This window comes from Echeneis naucrates, chromosome 1 (genome assembly GCF_900963305.1).
Source record: "Echeneis naucrates chromosome 1, fEcheNa1.1, whole genome shotgun sequence".
Taxonomy (NCBI): domain Eukaryota; kingdom Metazoa; phylum Chordata; class Actinopteri; order Carangiformes; family Echeneidae; genus Echeneis; species Echeneis naucrates.
Genome location: NC_042511.1, coordinates 5,892,275 through 5,906,822, shown reverse-complemented (window position 1 = coordinate 5,906,822; position 14,548 = coordinate 5,892,275). Strand labels below are relative to the sequence as shown.

Genomic DNA, 14,548 nt, shown 5'->3' with positions numbered 1-14,548 from the left:
CTGGAAACTGAAGCTGTTGTCAACAATGAAATTAAGCTTCATGCTGAGCTCGCAATGTTTCTTCTTGTAATGCTAATGTTATCTATCACGGGGGAACTGCACAGGCAAAATTACAAAAGACTGAAGCAAAGACAGTGACTCAAATAAGGGAGGCAAAGGTGACATTAACCAGGAGATTAATCATTGATTAATCATTAATCAGGATGGGGCAGATAATTACTAGCGGTACACTGCTATTTTGTGAAAATGCTCATTCCCTGTCTTAAAGAAAGTTCAATAAAAAGATAAACTGTGCAGCTCAACATGTAGATGCAGCCAGCAGCACATTATCCTGTGGCCCAAAGACTGGACGCAGCTTCGTGAAAATAATGCAGTACGGTAATTTCCTTTGTCTTTGTGGTGCTGGTGGGCCGAGAAAAGCTGTTGTAATAATGGTATTCACAAACGACTGTCATCTCTCTTCTGATTTACAGATCATGTGACCAGATCACTGCGGATCTATGCATGTCCATATGAAAAATCAGGTGAAATGCAATTATATGAAAATTCTTTTCAACCTTTTGATGCTTAGACAGTATAAACGCTTGATGAATGACCAATAAGTCAGACAGAATTTCTTTTGGCTCGTGCAGGCTTGGACTCAACAACATCATCTACCTGCACAGATACATACAGTGCTGGCTACTTCTTATTAAGATGTTAAAATTACTCTGTAATTGATGACTGACAGCATGATATGATGTGATGTAATGACGATGATAGAACCATTAGTGTGTTTCTAAAGAGGTTCTGCCTACATTCATATCCTCCCAGCCTGAAGATTAATGAGGGGAGAAATAGCTCTGTCTGACCTTCCCCAACTTCACACCTGTTCAGCTGCAAAGAAAATGAATGCTCACCGATGTGACCTAATTATGTGAAACAAAACCCATCAATAAATCATTAAATTTTTGGGTTTGTAGTTTTGTTTTTTATTTTCTGGTGTAGATGAAAAAATACAAAATATATTCTGCAAATCCCTCACCACCTTGCCAGCAGCTGACATGAATTTGCAAGATTGTAAAGTATTTTGAATATTTTATCACTGGGGAGCATGAACAAAAAAAAAAAAAAAGCTTTGAATGAATTCCTTATTACAAAGCATCGTAGTTCATATAATCTTTTTATTTATCAGGCTCGCCCGAACATAAGGAAAGAGATCATTGAAACAGAATCATCAAAAACTGACGAGAGGCTTCACCCTCTCTCTCATCTCTGAGCTACTGAATGCTAACTATTCCATTTGATACCCTCATTACTCCGTCCATCCTTTCTGTTGCTTAACTTCATGGTTAGAATTCCACTTCATGCCTTGAGAAAGTCTTTTTTCAACAGTTTCCCTTTGGTCTCTCTCAAAATGCTGTGTCATAGTGTGCAGGCTAGCACGAATAAGAAGCCCTGGATGGGCGCAGCTGCTCCATTATGGATTAGACAGTGGCAGCACACACTGCTCATTCCCTTATGAGTTGAAGGAACATTTGAGAGTGCGACGGTACACTGTGGTCTTTATCCATATGCATTTTGGGAAAAAAATGGTCAAATTGAAAATGAACCTCTGCATTATCCATTTCCATATAAATCATGGTTTGAAACGATAAGAGCTTATAAAGTTGTAAATTATTATGTTTTTTGTTTTTTGTTTTTTTTACTTAGTGCCCTTTTCTCAAAGATTATGATGTCATAAGCAGGCACCGCCACTCTAAAGAATATTTTTGGAATCAACATGCTTAATAAGTGCATGTCTTTATTGTAGGCTTACAAAACTGAATATCATTATCCAAATGGAGGCTTTAATGTGAGTTGATTTCAAATTGCATCTGTTAATACGATCAGTGACAGCACACTGAAGCACAAAAGGACTTTATGGGCATATCCCTGTAGGCTGGACTTGTTTTCCTGCACTCCTGCACCCTCCCTGATCTCCTCCAAAATAATTAGTCCCATCAGTATAAGTTCCAGCAGTTCATATTCTCTAAGTCTGCACTGTCTGTACTTCAGCAAAAGTTATAGAGTTATAGAGTTCAGCAGAAATAAAAGGTTCTTCTGGTAATATCTTGTAATATGAACTAGTATAAATTAATAATGTCCTGTAGCTCGTCGCATTTAAGCGAATGCTTTGTACCCAATAATCATAATGAAGCAAGCTTTTTTTCTTTTGTATTCAACATTGTAAATGCTCATAAAATGTCCTCATATTAAAGCTGCATCATAAATTATTCCAGTTCAAGGCCTCAAGAAAAATGTTATCAAAGATTTTCCAAAATATTCCAAAGGGCATATTCATTTTTAGCCAGGTTTCTCCCCACAGTGACTGTGTGCCTCCAGTGCATGAAGTGAAGCAGCAACAGCAGCCAACAGAGTTTTCTGTTCTGCAAGGTGCACGTCAGTCTCCTCCTCCACCTTTTCCTATCTTTCTGAAACCTAAAAATACCTTCCTTTTAACACATTTTCCTTTATGACAGTGGGTTTAATCACTGGAGAAAGCGATGAATCACACTTTTTTCACATGTGCAGAAGGAATAAGATTTCACCCCCAGTTGAAAAATAGTCTGGTGTGATGTGTTTTAAATATAGTGTGTCTGAATCTGGCTCTATGCTAATTGTGTTGTGAAACCCTGCAGGTAAAACTGTTCATGTACTTTTTTATTTTTGAAATGTAGTTGTGAATCGTGCTTTTGTATTTTTCTTTGAAAATATCAAAATCTTAAGCAGTTTGCAGTGTTTTTGTAGATTTTGTGTTTTGTGACTTTTGTCAATGCACAACTTCCCATGACAATGAGTAGCACAATGTAGCAGTTTGCCTACATTTACAACTATAAGCACAGATATACCAGCAGAACTGGGTGTATATAAATGTTCTCTGAGAGTACATGTTTAAAATAATACTCTGGTGTGCAGCTGTATGCTCACTAAACAGACAGATGTTCTTGACAGAAGGATGCAAACCCTCTTTTTCTAGTCTTCAAAAGATTTGGCTCTTCTTTCAAACTGTTTACTAAATCAGCCAACGTTTCAGGACTCTGCCAAAATTTAAACATGAATTGTAAAATTTAATGTTGATCAAGTGTCATGTCTAGTTCAGCTGATCCTTGAGGAGTCAAGAAGAACAAGTTAAAGTTAAAGTTAAATTAAAGTTAAGTTAAAGTTAAAAGGAAAGCATGTGCCACATTTTTCCGAAACCAAATCAGTCAAACATTGCTCTATAAATAATGTTTATACAAAATCATATAAACAAATATTATCAGAGAAAGAGAGACCATTGCCCCCTTGATTTTCTGATTATTGAGATGATGCAGTTGTGTTTATCGGGATGAATATCCCAAAAAACACAACATTCCCCCCCAGAAAAGGTCAAACGCTGGTCAAAAAGAAGGATGCAACCTTCCTCTTTGTTCAAAGAAAGACACCCCTCATCAGTCCGCCTGTCTGCCTGTCTGGATCTGCTGGCTGTGTCTGAGCTATTATTAGAAGCAAGAAAAAAACTGGATTGGCTTTGTTAACAGGGAGATGGCTACGTCATATGTGGGGCCTACCTCAAAGTGATTCAGCACTTATTACCAGGCAAGGAATCGGTTTGAAGGACTAATATGACGGCTGATGATTCTTTAAATACATTGCGATTCTTTAAATACAGTACGATTTCTGTAACCAAATAATTTTTAGTTGCTTCTGCCACAGGTTTTACTCAAATCCAATCCAATTAGCACTATCATATTAAACTGTCTATAACTGATGTATTTATTCTATATTCTTACAGTCTAGCACCTCTGTATCCGTTGACACACTTCTCCTCAGACCTCTTTAACGTCTGTCTGGATGAGAGCAAAGCCCGTGTCTCTGAGTGGTCATTCCCAGAGGCTGCTGCAGCACAGCAGGATGCTAGCAACTGATTCCAAGGCAACAGCGGCAGCAACTGAAATTAACACATTGGTGCCTGGCACAGGAAAGACGGAGATATGTGAAACCACCTCTCATAGAAAATGTCGCCTTCTGCTTCGGTTCTTTTGATTTGCGATCACTTCCAAAACAACTATTGTACATGATCTACCGTCTGAAATGTGTAGAGTAAAAAAACAAAAATCAAGATGCTGTTTTGATGAGCTGTTTCTGACCCAGCAACAATACGGGCTGTATGTCAGTTGCTCCCTTCACACTTGACTTTTCCCACCTACAGAGGAAACCCACATTAATTATTGGATGTACTGTTTGCGTGCTTGCTGCCGAGAAACTTAAAACACTTAAGAAAATCATTCTGAAATTTCAGGAAAGTGGTGTTTTGTTTGGTTTTTTTTGAGCTTACATTAGATGCTAGCTGTTTCCTTCTTGTCCCATGGTGTGTACTCAGCTATTGGCCTCACATGCCATCGACAGACAGGGATTTCTTGTTCAATTGTGAGAAACAAATAAAAGTACCCAAATGTGCCACAGTGGACTTAAAAGGAGTCTTCAGACAGAAAACAAAGTAATTTTGTCCTCTCATTAATCCCATTACCACCTGAAATTGTCCAACAGACAGTGTCTGTGTTCAGCTCGGGGTCTCCTGGCACCCCAGTTTTTCCTGTAATTTCCTCCAGTCTCTTCCTTTCCCCCCGCATCGCTGCATATTGATGAAGTTATTTAATAAAAGCGATTAGCACCGGTATTTACACTTGATCTGAAGCAATCTCTTTGCTTAGCAGGTGCTTCCTGAGCTGTAGAAATTGTATACGTTTGTGTCGGTTTCATTGACTTTATATGCCATCATGCTTCGGCTAGAAATTCTAAAATATATAATAACTGTCCTTATCCAGGGAATGACATCTTCATGACTTTTCCAGTGTTTTCTTTGGGGGGGGGGCAGGGTTATACAATATGTTTCTCTGTGTGTGTAAGGTTACATGCATTGACACTTTAATATGTATGCTGAGCCAACACCTCGGCCCTGTTATTTAGGAAGACTGGCTTTGATCTGCAGACGCTGACAAACAGCTGAAATTTATAGCCTCATCCTGCTCACTTTGCAGCCTAATCCTCATTTCTGCCACCACAGCCGCATGCAGATGCTTATCACCGGGTAGAACATAAAACAAGCCCCTAACGCAGCACAGTTTCCTGCGTCCATGTAGAGAGTAGAGAGCCCTAAAGAAAAAAGATTGCCCTGATCGAGCAATCATTTCAAAATACCGCTCTGCATGCAGATACCGGTGAAACGGATGAGAGCAATCAGAGTTATTTTAGCTACGAGAGAGCTCCACATAGCCAAAGACACCAACAGTTCATTTTAAATGTGATTAAATTTTTATAAAGCAGGAAACATGTAGAATATTTCCCTTTGATGCGTGCCCATCCACAACATGGATTGAATATTTCCCTCAGTTAATGTTTCAGATCTTACATGAGTGACCAAAGAGTTAAAACACAACATAACGTGTCCAACCGTCAAGCTACATCAGGGGAAAGCTGATTTCTGTCTGTCAGTTTCAAGGCAGCTTGTTCTGTGTTCTTGCTATTGCTGCAGTTTAAACACAACGCTGCGTGTTGGGTGTAAAAATGATGGAACAACACGCTGGAGAAGTCATCCAGCTGTATTGTACATTGATTACACTGGGACTGAAGGCGAAACCCACTCTGATAGCTATAAATTTCAAATGAATCTCAGATTGAACAGAGTTTCCAACATGATTTTATACTTGATGGTTGTCATGTCTTTATAGCCCTGTAATACCGCACATCTTTCTGGAGTTATGAATGAGGGACAGGGGGGCCTCGATGAGACTCAAAATAGAAAGTTGAAGCACTCAAGTTCGAAGCCAGAGCATGGAGGGCAGTTTCGTAAGAGGGCTTTGACGGGGGCATTTGACTGAACGGCTCCCACCACACCTTCAACTCAGCAGCAATGCAGGGATATAAATCTTTGAAGAACTGCAACCTGCGTCACGCACACACACCCAACAACGAGGCTGCCCAACCCAGGTAGTGTCCAAGGGATGGGCTAAATTGAGACAATCCAAGGTCTCGAGCTCTGGATCTGTGCATGTGTTTGCTCAAGGGTGTGCAGCAGCAGCATGGGTGCAAAGGTTAACGTACAGAACAGTGGCAAGTAATCCATCATATCTCAGTAAGGTTCTGCACCGTGACCCCGAAGAGCAAAAATAATATCTCCAAGGAAAATGTCAAGGTGACATTGGTTCACGCCGTACTTGTCAAAGCAATATTTACTTCAAGAGATGGGCCCAAACAAAAACATTTTCCTCATCTTATGTCTGAAAACATGAAATAATGGAGCTTAGCATTGAGCCTCACAGATGACCGGATGAGACAGCTTTTCTGTCAGTAGAAAGAAAACTCTGGACTTCATCACACCACACCGCCACAGAACTGTGATGCATGTCAAAATCAGTAAATATGACTGAATTTATCCAAATCCAATAAACTGATCGACAGTCGGTAGGATCAATCAGAGGTGGAAAGAAAAATTGCAATGCCAAAGTTGTACATGTCAATATTTTACAAAAATTCAAAAAGTACACATGGAAATATAATATACCATGTGTCAGATGCATGTCTGTGGATGGTGGGGGGGGTCGCACAGAAAGGCCCCAGGATGGGAACTGAACCCGCAGCCTTTTTATTGTGGGGCAACATATATACCATTCCATATTCAGAATTATGTATTATATATTTTTGATCATAATCACGTGTGTGTGTGTGTGTGTGTGTGTGTGTGTGTGTGTGGACATCTTTATGGTTGTGTGCGTTACTGGGTGACTTATGAACTTATCACCAATCAAACCAGTGTTATCGGATCTCAGCTGATAACAAAATAAAAAATATGTTAGTTGATGCCATTTTGTTTTAATCTTAATTTGAGATTTAAGGCCATAAAATCCAGCGGTGTGAAGTAAAATAGTTGCCTCAGTGGTTTTATGCCCAGTTACAGTGACAGTTTCCTAAAAAAACAAAGCAGCGATGAATATAAGAACAAAAAACATACAATGAAATGATGTGCACCTCTGTAATGCCAAATCTTTATTGATATAGTGTCATACAACAATACATAAGTAATAATAACAATAAAGAGAGTTAGCATGTCATCTACATTCAATCCCTATGCTTTTGTAGTCATGGCATCTCTAATAAACGCTAATAAAGAGATATTAATGATTAAACACCCCACTTAACAGAATCGCACACATCACACGCATGGCCAGAAAAAGCTGCTGGTGTTTTAAGGCATTTAAATCCTACAGTATTTGCTGTATAGCTAAATCTTGCGTCTGGGTTTGGGATGGGTGACATACTGTACTGTATATTCATAAACTGCTTGCTTTTGCATGACATGGTGCTGCATGTGTGCTTAGAAAAGTTTGGCAGTGCATTAAAAGTAGTTGTGACTTTTTTCTTCTTTTTTTTTTTTTTCCAACATCCATGAAATCTTTTGGTTTACATTGGAAAGATAAAGGCTTGACGTTTGCAACCATGAACCATCCAACCGTTGTAACAGCAGTTTACTGCAAAATGCTTCTTTTGTTCAGAAGTTATTGTACTTTTGAGATTTGTATTCTGCTTGACACTGAAACTCGGTAGTTCAAAAAACAAAACACCCAACTTTCAGATGTGCTGCCCCAACCCCCCCGCCCAAAAAAAATTGCAGGTGTGATAGGCCACTGTATATAGATACAAACACATTTACTAAAGTACTAAGATACTTGTCACTAGCCTCAGGTAAAACAGTAGGAACCCAATCCACAACAGTCTCACACACTTTCAGTGGGGTTTTTTGTTGTTGTTTTCCTAATGTGTGTGCAGTTTGTCAGGGCGTAGCTCACCCTGATCAACAGCAAGAGAATAAGATAGCTGTGTTCGAGTTGGCAGTGTGCAAGCAGACAAAACAAACTACAAGTCTTTCATACTGAGGGATTTCTACTGGTGAGGTCGTACTACAACAGACGTTTTATCCAGTCATGGCCACAGTTACAAAGAAAGAGGTCAAGTTGTTTCAAACATATTGTGGTCTGGCAGGTACTCACAGAACTCTGCCGTGTTTTGTTTTGTTTTTTTTCAGGCTGAGTGATATGGTATGGATTCTGGGGCTTCAGTTAGCTTCAAGCATCATCAGTGGCACATAGGAAATGGCATTACGTATGAATCCAATTCATCACAACGAGATGAGATGTATCGTACAGAATCTCATGCATTTGTGCCTCAGCACAATTGACAGTTCAGTCTCTAACTGACTGGACTGCATCAGGAGAAAAACGCTCACTCTTTCTTATCATATTAGCAGTATTTTGCCTCCTTCACGGTATATTTGCTGAATTTCTCTGTATCGTTGTGCAAACTCTTAATCATTTCCAAACGTTTAATTTGATTCCTACGTATTTGTGTTTTAAATAGGATTTCCTCCTTAATGTCACAGCCTCAACAGCAGAGACCTGTGGTCCATCTCACTACTAAGATTTGTAAGAGTACTCTCAAATCTGGCCTACAGACTATAGCAAGCACACGTCCAGGACAGCTATTAATGGGTTTGCATGATGATGCTCAACATGGTCAATGATGACGAGGAAGGCACTGGCCAACCTTTGAACTTCTAACGATGGTTTGATGGACTCCATGCAAGCATGACATCTACACACACCATGCAAATTAGGCTCGATTACTAAATTTGTTTACATGTTCGCTTCAAATCGTCGTGTCTTTTAAAATAGTCATCCACTTTCGTTCGGTAAGCTTCATTGGTCAGTGCTGGCCTGAGGATCTTCATCCTCTGTTGTGCTCTTGTCATGCAGAGCTGAACGGCACCACTGATGCACTGGCTGTGAATAGGATTATTGTGCAAGAAGCGATCTAAACAAACACTTGTGCTTTCACTGCACTAAACCGTCATCACCATGTAAGAAGAATTTCATTTGTGTCGTATAAGTGGATGTAGACTAACAACCAATACCAGCTGAGGTGTTTTTGAACGTTATTAGTGCACACAGGAACACTTGCACACACACACACATGCTTCCATTGGAATGTGTTGACAGTATCTCACAGCTTGTGGTAGTTGTAGTAGTCGTAGTAGTTGTAGAGCATGGCCAGAGCTATTATCAACCATGTGTTGGAATTATTGTTGCTGCTACCAAAGTGCTTTTTTATCGTCTGATGTTGAGTTGGTGAAAGAGAACAAGAGAGAACAGATGTATTGTGGGTTTGTATAGAGTGATGGTTATAGTAGAGTTATAATGGATTTCCTTTGGGGAACAAATGTGGAAGGGAAGAAGGTACAGGGAAGGAATTAAACCAACATAAAACAAACCTGTAAACCCTGCACTGTATTTCACATTTCAGCAGCCTTGAAGATCTTATGATGCTACACAAAGCAAGGCTGCTATCCAAGATACTCATTAATGCCTCGAGTGTTAAGGCTCAGGGTTTGTTTTAGGGTGGTAGGAGAGGACTTGTGGGATACATGTAAGGTTTAGGGGTCAGGATTAGGCTTACAGAACGCACTTAGTTTTTCTGATTGGTGGGAACATCATTGGACTCGTGCTGCTTCTCCATCTTCTTCGTGGTGACCACTGTCTCCTCATACACTTCACGCTGGGACGTCTTGCCTCCAGATTTGCTCTGCTGTTGCTGCTGGTCCTCATCCTTGCCCTCCTTCTTGGCGGCCTTGCCAGAGCTGGTGTAGATGCGGGTTTGGTAGTTGTACCCTTGCCCAATGGAGGGGCTGGGGTAGCCGATCCCTGTCCCGATGCGGGTCTCCTCTCCTTCCAGGAGTTTCCTGCAAAGAGGATGTTGAGGGGATAAAATAAAAAGGAAGGGTCAAGTCATTTAATGAGGGATAGAGTGATTATTTGCAGAAATGTGTATATTAGTATTTTAAATCAAGTTTGTTCATTTCCACGTTATAGTTGTATCACAATCAGAACTACACAACTCGTCTTTGAACAAAATATACTACCTGTAAGCTGCAATTTCAATATCAAGTGCCATCTTGACATTCAGCAGATCCTGGTACTCCCTCAGATGACGAGCCATCTCACTCTTCGTGGTCCTGAGCTCATTCTCCAGCTCTGCCATGTTTTCCTATGGACAGTCGGTTAGAGGTCATTTCCTAACAAGGGTTCAGCTTATTTACAGACGCAAAGGGTATAAAAAGGCCAGCCAGTCTACGGTGCCAGGAAAAAATTCAGCACGACATACATATATCTCCATTTATCAATCTGTGAAGCTGCTAAGCTGTGATGATTAGAGTTGTTTATTGTTTATGGTTAAAAAAAAAAAAAGAAAAGAAAAGAAAAGAAGAGGTAAATAGAGAACCAGAGGCAGTGTTTGAATGCTTGCACTCGGTGAGAGCTGACTGACTCAGAGGGCGTTGTCAGATGCAGCTGCTGGCCGGGCTGTCCCAGGGGAACCCGTTTCAGCACCGCGGACAGAGCTAGAACCGATTCTCTTCTCGGAAAAGCTCCGGGGGCTACACCCCATTCTCATCTGTTCAAATACACGTTCGTGCCACGCTGTAATCTTTGAATAAGTACTTAGAATATGATTACCTGGTAGTTTCCGATTTCCACATTGTGCCTGTCCTCCATCTCCCGGAGCTGCTTTTCCAGGGAGTCGTTGGTTCCCCTCAGACTCTCGATCTCGATGGTCTTGGACTGTAGCTGTCTCCTGAACTCGTTCATCTCCTCCCTGCTGGCGCGGATGGCCTCGTTACTCCTGTTGGCCTGCTCAGACAGGTCCGCGAACTTGGTCTTGTACCACTCCTCGGCGGACTGCAGGTTCTTGGATGCCATGGACTCGTACTGGCCGCGGATCTCTTTGAGGGCGGAGGTGAGATCCGGCTTGGACACCTCCATCTCCACAGACACCTGCGCGGCCTGGATCATGTCCGTCAGCTCGGCCACCTCCTCTTCGTGCACCTTCCTGAGGAAGTTGATCTCATCCAGGAGAGATTCCACCTTCTTCTCCAGGTCCAGGCGCACCATGGTCGCATCATCCACGTCCTTCTTGAAAGCCTTGAGGGTGGCCTCCGCCTCCTCCCGGGCTCGGAACTCCTCTTCGTATTTCCCCCTGACTTTCTGCAGGTCGTCTTCGATGTTGTCCCTCTCTATGATCAGCTGGGACTTCTCTCCGTTCAGCTCGTCGAGCTGGGAGCGCAGTTCGCGGATCTCCTGCTGGTAAAGCTCGGCCAGGCGGGACGGCTCAGTCTGCTTCTGGCGCAGCGTGATCAACTCCGTCTCCAGCACTTTGTTGTGCTGCTCCAAGTTGCGCACCTTCTCGATGAACATGGCAAAGCGGTCATTGAGCCCTTGCATTTGCTCCTTTTCGTTGGTGCGGATGATTTTGAACTCATTGTTGAGGACGCTGCTCTGGGTCAGGTCGAAGGTCTCCAAAGGCATGGGGGAGAAGGAGCGGCCGGACTTTCTGCTGTACGAGCCCAGGGAGGAAATGTTGCTCCGGGACAGAGAGGAGGACCGGTAACCCCCCCTCGATGACACATTCATCTGTGTCCTCGATGGAGAGGACGCATATCGGGGAGAATCGCCAAAAATCCTCCGGTAGGAGGAAGAGGAAAAGACATCGGATCCGTAGCTCATCTTGGCTTGAAAGGAGACAGAGCAGAGCAGTGGGCGCGCCCCCCTTTTATAGCGGGACCAACCCAATCACTATTTAATGCCCACCGGCAACATCCGGACCGATCCGCTCCAGATGGGTCATGCGGGAATACCATCGATTATTTATCGTCCTAGAGATGGAATTTAGTCGGTAACAGTTAGTCCACATCAATCCCGACATTAATCGGGACGCCCGGACCTGGCACCGGTCTTTGTGTGGAGCAGATGGAACTGTCCTTTTTGGCGCAGTGGTGATGCGTCAATGTTTGGTCGCTTGTTGCACATATAGCTCCATGTAAAGTAAAATTAAAAAATAATTTAATAAAGAAACAGCAGCTTTGCATATATATGGAGACTCAGATTCAGTGTTTCTACTGCTGAACACGAGATGCTCTCTCTAAAAAGCTGGTATGGAAGTGATTTTTCGAAGAATGATGATGCACCTTACACGGACACCTGCAGCTGTTTGGTACCGTTGAGCTTGCTGTTATTATCATTACGTCCTCTCTAAAACAACGAAGCATCCAGACTATTTGTATTTGTGCCGTTTTTATAATGATAAATTAACTTTAAACTTCAAGTCGTGCACTGATGAATGAGGCTCTGCAGTAAATCATTTACAGATATGAGCAGATTTAGAGTTGGAGTTTAACCATCATGAAGAAAAAGTGAGACGGGAATAACAAAGTTACTTTCAATGGTCGACTGTAGTTTGTGTTGCTCATTGTGTGGTTGTTGGTCTTTTAGTGACAGGGAGTCCCACCGACAAGCCTCTGCTGCCCTCTGTTGCCAGACCAATGCACTCTGCAGCCAAACATGGAGCTCCTGTTGGCCTCTGGGTGCTTTGTCGCTGAGGGACAAGAAATCCCCTACTGCACATGTTATTGCCATATTTATCATAGAAAGGCTAAAGGAGAAAAGCTGAACACTTTTTCCCAAAATTAAAAACATTTCTACCATTTGCTTTGTTTGAAAAGGTTGAAAGCCCAACTAGCCCAACATGCCAAAGGTAAAGAAAGGCAAACAAAGAAATTCCACAATCTCCAACACAAGACAAATAACTCAAATAAAACAGGAACCTCCAAATGGTGACAGGAAACAGACCAATGCAAAAGATCAGACAGATGGGTGCAGAACGAATGTTGTAACGGGATCCTTCCAGTGGTTAAAAAAGGAAGGTCATTGAATGCCTCCAAAAACTACAACAAGATGGAACCCTTGATGGGCCACAGTATCTCTGTCTCTATCCCCAAGACACCATCCCATGCTTATAAGGACTCCCTGAGATCCATAAAGAAGGGGTACCATTCAGACCCATTGTAAGCAGCATAAAGTCGGTAACCTACAATGTAGCTAAGCATGTAGCCAACATCTTAGCCCCCCTGGTTGGGAACACACCACATCACATCCAAAACTCGCTAGACTTTGTGAACAAAGTCATGGTGTCATACGACGTGACCTCCTGATTCACCTGTATTCCAAAAGCACGGCTGTGCCATGGGCTCACCGGTGTCCCCCACTGTGGCCAGTTCATACATGGAAATGGTCGAGCACAAGGCCCTAAACTCATATAAAGGAACACCTCCAGGCCTTTGGTTTAGGTATATGGATGACACTTGGGTGAAGATCAAAACCCAAGATTTACAAACCTTTACTGAACACATCAACTCAGTGGACAAAAACGTCAAGTTCACAAGGGAAGATGTCAAAGACAACCACTTACCGTTTCTGGATTGTGATGTTCACTTTGATGAGGACAGGAGTCTCCACGTTGGGGTATACAGGAAACCCACACACACAGACCAATACTGTACACTGACTCACACCATCCACTGGAGCACAAACTGGGAGTTATCAGAACCTTGCAACACAGGGCCGATAATGTACCAACCTCTACTCGGGCCCAAGCAGAGGAACATAAACATCTGAAGGGAGCCCTGAAAACGTGTGGCTATCCGAGTTGGACATTTGGCAAGACAGCAGCACGGTCCAGAAAGAATACAAACACGGATGATGCTGAGAAAACGAAAGACAAACACGAAAAACATTGTCGTTCCGTACATGTCTGGGTTCTCAGAGAAACTCGGGAGGGTTTTTAACAAACAAAACAGCAACCTGGTATATGCTGTCCAATGCAGAGAGGGATGCAAGGACGTACATACTGGGGAGACTAAACAACCTTTAAACAAACGCATGGCCCAACACAGAAGGGCAAACTCCTCAGGTCCAGTCTCAGCTGTCTAATCCCATCTAAAGGAAAAGGCACACTCCCTTAAAGACAGCAATGTCAAGATCCTGGACAGAGAGGACAGATTAAGACGGATTAAGGTGGATAAGAGGCGAAATGTCTTCATAGACTTTGTTGCCCACGAATCAAAGAGAACGGGCCTTCTTATTCCATACCATCAACATGACAATCACAGTTTATTTTAGGACCTTCAAATGAAAACACCCTTGTAATTAAACCCATCATGATCATGTTCGGGCTGAGTTTCACTTTCAAAATCTATTATGATTCCAAGAAAGCTTGTGAAGTTTGTGAAACAACAATAACTAAAACAAGTGAATAGGAGGTACGTAGTTTTATAAGACCATTGTCAGTAAGAAGGAGTGTTACTCAAACCTGTCAGGAGAAATACATTTTTGACTTTGAATGTTGTCAACTCTGTTCCTTCCTTCCATCCTTCCTTGCTCTACAATGTTCTTCTCAGAGGTTGTTTTTGGGCAAAGCTTAATAAAAATGGGACATTTCATTTTGGGTGAATTAAACCTGGGAAACTTTGTACTAACTCAATGTATGAATGAATGAATGTAATGAAAGTGATGTCAATAAAGTAATGAAATGAATGTAAGTCAAACACATTCAGGCTTTTTAAAGCATATCCGCTGTCTTTTTGAACAGTGGTACATTTTCATCA

The 14,548-nt window shown here is 42.0% G+C and overlaps 1 protein-coding gene across 1 annotated transcript; it reads right to left on the bottom strand.

The window, feature by feature from the left end:
- Positions 1–9,519: 9,519 nt before the first annotated feature.
- On the bottom strand, positions 9,520–11,627 carry inab (internexin neuronal intermediate filament protein, alpha b). The gene is made up of 3 exons (XM_029500375.1): positions 10,566–11,627; positions 9,974–10,098; positions 9,520–9,793 (listed from the first exon to the last, which is right to left on the bottom strand). The coding sequence occupies exons 1-3, from the start codon at positions 11,610–11,612 to the stop codon at positions 9,520–9,522; spliced, it is 1,446 nt and encodes a 481-aa protein (XP_029356235.1). The 5' UTR covers positions 11,613–11,627.
- Between the last annotated feature and the right edge of the window lie 2,921 nt (positions 11,628–14,548).